Here is a 6,000-nt window from a genome sequence, read left to right on the forward strand (position 1 = left end):
AATCAGCTTAGGTGAACAATTTTTGACTGCACGATTCGCACATGTGCCGCCCTTATCTATTCAGCGGTGGTGCGATGGGGAGGACTGAGAGCACGGGCCACATATGTACATACTGACATGCATAAGTCGCGCGACGTTACACATAGACACATGCGCACACACACAGCCGACATCGATAGGGTCACAGAGGAAGAACCGTTCATTCGTTTTCGTGCCGCTTACAATTTTCATTGAATCACTTTTTCATTTCTTTTCTGTTTATTTTTCTGTTTGGGTCAACGTCAACAAAATGATTTGAATATTAATCAGAAAAACCTAGCCTGAAAATAAAAAATTTGAATTCTACGTGGTGAAGCCAGACAGGCAGCAAAAAGGGAGTGCGGTACTGCGACACCAACGAGCCATCGGCGAGAGATAGACACACGTACAGACATATGTTTGTACATTTGCATGTATGTATGTATGTGCAAAGGTTCTAGAAGCAGAGGTTGCGGTAGCAGCGTAAGAATTTTGACGTTGCAGTTCGACGAACAGAAAATAGAAATCGAAAAATCAGAAACCAGACGGCATCAGACATTTCGAGTTGAGTTTCGGGTATTGTGTCCCAAGAGATTAAAGGAAAGATTAAGAAAATGGAGAATTCACATGTACTGAGCATGCTTGGTGGCTTGGCCATCGGCATTGTCGGCTTTCAGTTCTTCCGCAAGGTCTTGCCATGGATATATTCTAACGTGGTGGGACCGAAGGTCTTTGGATCCACCGTAAACCTCTCCAAAATGGGCGAATGGGCAGGTGAGTGAAAATGTTGCGTTCGATAATGAGCTTGGCGACCGCTGATAAGGAATATAACCTAAACTAATTTCCATAAATTTCAGTTGTTACCGGGTCTACCGATGGAATTGGCAAAGCCTACGCCAAGGAGGTATGTAAACTGTCATGGATAGTACAACTCACTGGCCCCAATCAAAGTCCATTCAACTATGACTTGACAATTGGGAAGCGCGCAAAAATGCAATCATAGTATTGCCATTAAGCGGGAATGACTTGGACATTGCTTGCGAAAATGCAGTGGCCTGAGTGAATCTACACTTTAGAATTGATCTTCAGTCACACCAGCCACTCAGCCCTTCCGTCCAGAGTTCCCTAATTGTATTGACTTAACAACAGTTCGCTACATTTGCTGCCTCCTCTCCGCACAGTCATTTTTGTTTATTCTGGTCAAGTGCGGTCGCGGCTCATTTTTTTTTTTAAATAGGGCGGCTCCCATCTGTATTTATTACCCACTTTAAACGATCGACCAGACGAATACATAGTGACTTTCGCGCACGTATTCCCCTTTGGGCTTTACCTGGTTAACGCTGTCTTGGAACACCGTCTTGACTACAGAGGCAGAAAATTGTTCAATGTTCACTTCAAATTTCTTCGCAAGAACAATAGTTTTTCCTCTTCATATCCGACTGAAATTTCTGGGGGAATTTATGGTTCTGAACCAATAGCCTACGTTTCCAGAAAACATCAAGCGTTTATAGGATATTTAAAAACTATTTTTTGTTATTTTCAGCTTGCTCGCAAGGGACTTAAACTGGTGCTAATCAGTCGATCCTTGAGTAAATTGAACGACGTTGCCAAGGAAATAGGTGAACGTAGCTTAAGAGTTCCTTTACACTATACATTCATAGTTATAAGCTAATCTCTGGTTGTGGCATACTTTCAGGCGATGAATTTGGAGTGGATGTGCGTGTCATTGATGTGGACTTCACGGGCGGTGCTGAGATATATAAGAAGATACGCGCGAAAACCACCGGCCTGGACGTCGGAGTGCTGGTGAACAATGTAGGAATCAGCTACAGTCATCCCGAATACTTTTTGGACTGCTACAATGCGGATCCGATGTTTTTGAACAATATTGTGGCTGCTAACGTACACTCGGTAACTCATATGAGCGCATTGTTCTTGGCTGGAATGATTACCAAGCGTAAGGGAGTCATCATAAACATTTCGTCCACTGCCGGCGTTATTCCGAATCCCCTGCTGAGTGTTTACAGTGCTACCAAGGTTAGTGCACGGTGATGAAGAACAAAGCCCTTATTCCCGTACCTTACCTTATCTCATCCTTTCGCAAGGCTTTTGTCAACAAGTTTAGCGATGATCTGCAGACGGAGTACAAGGAGCAAGGCATTCTCATACAGAGTGTCCAGCCGGGCTTCGTGGCCACTAATATGTCCAAAATTCGTAAGCCCAGCGTGTTTGCGCCGTCACCTGAAACCTATGTGAAGTCGGCACTCTCAACTCTCGGTATTGCAAAACAGACCGCTGGATATTTACCCCATGCTCTTCTCCAGTTGGTTATCCACTTCACAGAAGCTGTCTTCGGAGATCAGTTCGCCCGCAGTTTGGTTCTAAAGAATATTTTGGGCACTCGTAATCGCGCACTTCGTCGCCTCGCCAAGAATCAGTAGACCATATGACGCTCTTGCCTGCAGTGCTGGCACCTAATGATGGAAGGATGCATTTGAGGTGGTCGGTAGCCATAGCGAACGAATTTTGACTAGATAATATTTAATCAAGTGTCATACATACATATTTACATACATACATTAATTTCCAAACATCAAATTCAAATACAAAAAATGTTTCCAAATTCAGGCGTGTTTGACTAGTTTCTGCAGTTAAATACAATGGCCAATCATAAAACGAAATAATAAATACTGTACAAACGAGAAGCGACGTGTGAGACGCTTCTTACGCGTCACAACTTTTATACCCGGCACTCAGTACTACTTCTGCACCTTAGCGGTGTTTTGTCAAATTTTAAATTGTTTCTTCGTCTGTCATCTACATCTACAACACTTCTCACACCAACATGCTCCTTTAGCTCGCCGCCCTTCCCTTGACCCACACACTGCAGACTCGCGGCAGAGGCAGAGGCAGCGCCCGTACACAAAAAAACGAGAAGGGACCTTCTTAGAGAAGCTTCTTACGCGTCACAACTTTTATACCCGGCACTCAGTACTACATCTGTACCCAAGCAGTTATTTTTCAAATTTGTACATTTGTAAATTTTTTCTTCATCTGTCATCTACATCTACAACACTTCTTACACCAACACTGCAGACTCGCCGGCAGAGGCAGCGCCCGCACACAAAAAAAAAAAACAAAAAGTCGGCAGAGGGACGGCAGAGGCCGAGTGAAGCAGAAACAGAGTGTAAATGAGAGAATGTGAAAAAATAACAACAAAAGCTGCGGGACAGGGTGTGATGGCTCAATCGACTCGGCTATTGAAGTTGATCAAGAATATATATACTTTATGGGGTCGGAAACGCTTCCTTCTGTGTGTTACATACATTCACTTTGTGCTCAAATACAATATACCCTATTTACTCTTCGAGTACCGGGTATAAAAACTGTATTATTGTGCTTGGCTATGACTTGTTATGACTTGGCTAGCGCCTAGCCAACTAGCTGCAAAAATAGAGACAGCCTTATGGGTAACGTCTGCAGTCAAAACATGTGAAATATTGGCGACCAGTCGGCTTTCCAGTTGAGCTGGGAGCAGAAATGATCGAATGTTCCACGTTTCAGAAACAATTGTTTTGGCGTGATGTCTCCTTGTTTTGGAAGACATCATTTTGTCTGAAGTATCTCTCATCGCAAGAAAGTTCGTAAATTAGAAAGAAATAATTCTAATAGAAGGGCTGTCGAAAGATCGATATCCCTTACACCGGCATCTATGAGTTCGATAGTGGCATTGATGGTTTTTCAATCAATTTGAGTGCTGCCACTTGGTGAGAGCTGTCGCGTTCCCTCTCTTCGGGTCGCGTCCATAAAGCAATTATGTAAGGAGGTCTCGTCGGTACCGTTTGTCACTTATTTATGCTGCTTGTGAGTGCAAGTGGAAGCGTTCTGCGCAATAAGTGTGAGTGAAACGAAACTATGGTGTGATGGATTAACTCTATGATGACATGGGATATTGTTTTAAGATTTGATTTATCAGTAAGCTACTACTTGAAAGTAGTCGTTATTCTGTTTTTTTTTTTAATGAAATCATAACAGGGATGATAGCCGCATTGATCAGTATTTTGGCTTTTTACTATATTGTTAGGGTTAATCCATCACACGATAGTTTCGTTTCACTCTCACTTATTTTGCAGAACTCTTGTTATGGACGGCTTTCTGAGGTAGCCGATAACCGACAGGGCTGGAGAAGAAGACCAGACAGCGGCCTCTGCTGTGGATCCGAGGAGGCTGAAAAAGGGTTGCAAGGTGACAAGAAGGATAGAAGGGAACGTGGCCGTGAAGGTTATATTGAGAAGGTCAGTTTCCGGGAAGAATTCCAAGAGGTCGGTCCCGTTAGATTTCATTTTCTTTTTTTTTTCCTCTTTTAATTTTAGTCACGGGTTTTCGATTGTTTTGCTTTGGCTTTTAGCACTTCGCTCCGCTGCTGCCGCGACCTTCCTCTTCTGCCGTCGTCGCCTGTTGTGCGTCTCTCGGCTGTCGTCCCAGTCGCGGTTCCGACCGTGCCGGCCTCGTGGAGCCCTCCTCGTCTCTGCCCAATCTAAGGGAACACACCGCACACCGCACCGGCGCACCGCACAACGCACCGGCGCCCCGCACACCGCAGCGGCACAGCGCACCATACATCACACTCATCACACACACATCCCACACACATCACACTCATCACACACACAGCACTCCCACTAAAAGCCCGCACGTATTCACATAGAGATAGTCACCCATATTAACCCTATTATTAAAATGATACACAGAAAATAAGCCCCATCGCCCATACATCATACCCACTCATACCCACTACAACCTTATTCGCACTTGGTATATTCATTCCCGGAACACTTAATCAATTCACACTTAGCACCTGTAATTTTGTTTGATTTGGACTTGATAGTTCAAAACCCAAGTCGTCACAAAAAAATAAAATAAAATAAAATACAAAAAAAGAACAACAACCAAAAATATGTTAGAATAGGTTTTCGTTTAGGTCCGTTTAATTAATCCATGTAAGCGGAGTCTATTTTTTCCCCCCGAATACCACCCCCTTTTCCCAACTTATACATATCATGCAATAACTACTAACAAGAGCTCTTTTTAGTTTAAGTTAATCATTTATTTTATTTTTTTTTTTTTTTGAGGTTTTAAGTTACCGCTCTACCCTTAGGCAGAGGGGAATTATTTGGCCACCCGCCTTTACAAGGGGGAAATCGCCACGTCGTAATATGTAACTTGTTACAGCTTTGCTCCAATACTTACCTGGCGTAGAGGTTATTTTCCCCACGTGCTTGCAGTGAGTTAATCATTTAAATTTGCATACCACTTTCAGCTTTGTTTACATAAAATTTGGGGATGCCACCTCGGGCAAAAGAAAAATAGAGTCTGTGTATTTTTTTGAATGTTAGTAATTATTTATGCAAGGTGAATGTCAGTCAAGGGATACAAATGTTTTAGGAATTAAGTAGTTATAAAATTAAAAATAAAAAAATGTTGAAGAATGTTTGAAAACCTGAAAAGAAAATGAAAATGGAGTAGAGCTTACTAGATTCCCACCCTGCTCTCTCCAGCCTTCTCACCTTGGTCTACAAATTATTAGCGGAGCGTGCAACATTTTGAACGCTCATGGATGGGAGGGACTCGCAATGATCAAAGAAACACCGACTGACCCCGCCGAGGAGAGTGCCAACGTAGACGCGTGTAAGAAAAATTAGATCTGTCCGTTACACGCGAGAAAGTAGGTTTTTTTTTTTTAAATCCGTCCCCTGGCTATCGGGTCGAAAACACCCATGACTTCCCCGAGAGCTAGCCGGGAACGATAGACCAGGGCGGCAAAAAGGCGGATCATAACAAATGGCGCCCAAATTAAAAACGAGTTGCGCCATAACAAATGGCGCCCAATTTGAAACGAAAGGCATCGGTTTTAGACGGGGGGTCCAAGATACCCTGTCTGAGAGTGAGCCGGAGAGAGTAAGCACTCAGCTGGTCCGTGAG

The 6,000-nt window shown here is 43.5% G+C and overlaps 1 protein-coding gene across 1 annotated transcript; it reads left to right on the top strand.

Annotated features, from left to right (window-relative positions):
* The first annotated feature begins 184 nt into the window (after positions 1-184).
* LOC117591169 (very-long-chain 3-oxoacyl-CoA reductase) lies at positions 185-2,616 on the top strand. The gene is made up of 5 exons (XM_034284291.1): positions 185-792; positions 876-922; positions 1,562-1,637; positions 1,715-2,055; positions 2,124-2,616. The coding sequence occupies exons 1-5, from the start codon at positions 633-635 to the stop codon at positions 2,457-2,459; spliced, it is 960 nt and encodes a 319-aa protein (XP_034140182.1). The 5' UTR covers positions 185-632; the 3' UTR covers positions 2,460-2,616.
* The last annotated feature ends 3,384 nt before the right edge of the window (positions 2,617-6,000 follow it).

This window comes from Drosophila guanche, unplaced genomic scaffold (genome assembly GCF_900245975.1).
Source record: "Drosophila guanche unplaced genomic scaffold, DGUA_6, whole genome shotgun sequence".
NCBI classification, from domain to species: domain Eukaryota; kingdom Metazoa; phylum Arthropoda; class Insecta; order Diptera; family Drosophilidae; genus Drosophila; species Drosophila guanche.

Coding starts and splice junctions, on each gene's coding strand:
- LOC117591169 (XM_034284291.1), top strand. CDS start 633: ATGGAGAATTCACATGTACTGAGCATGCTTGGTGGCTTGGCCATCGGC. Junction 923..1,561: donor GCAAAGCCTACGCCAAGGAG/GTATGTAAACTG, acceptor TGTTATTTTCAG/CTTGCTCGCAAGGGACTTAA. Junction 1,638..1,714: donor CGACGTTGCCAAGGAAATAG/GTGAACGTAGCT, acceptor GCATACTTTCAG/GCGATGAATTTGGAGTGGAT.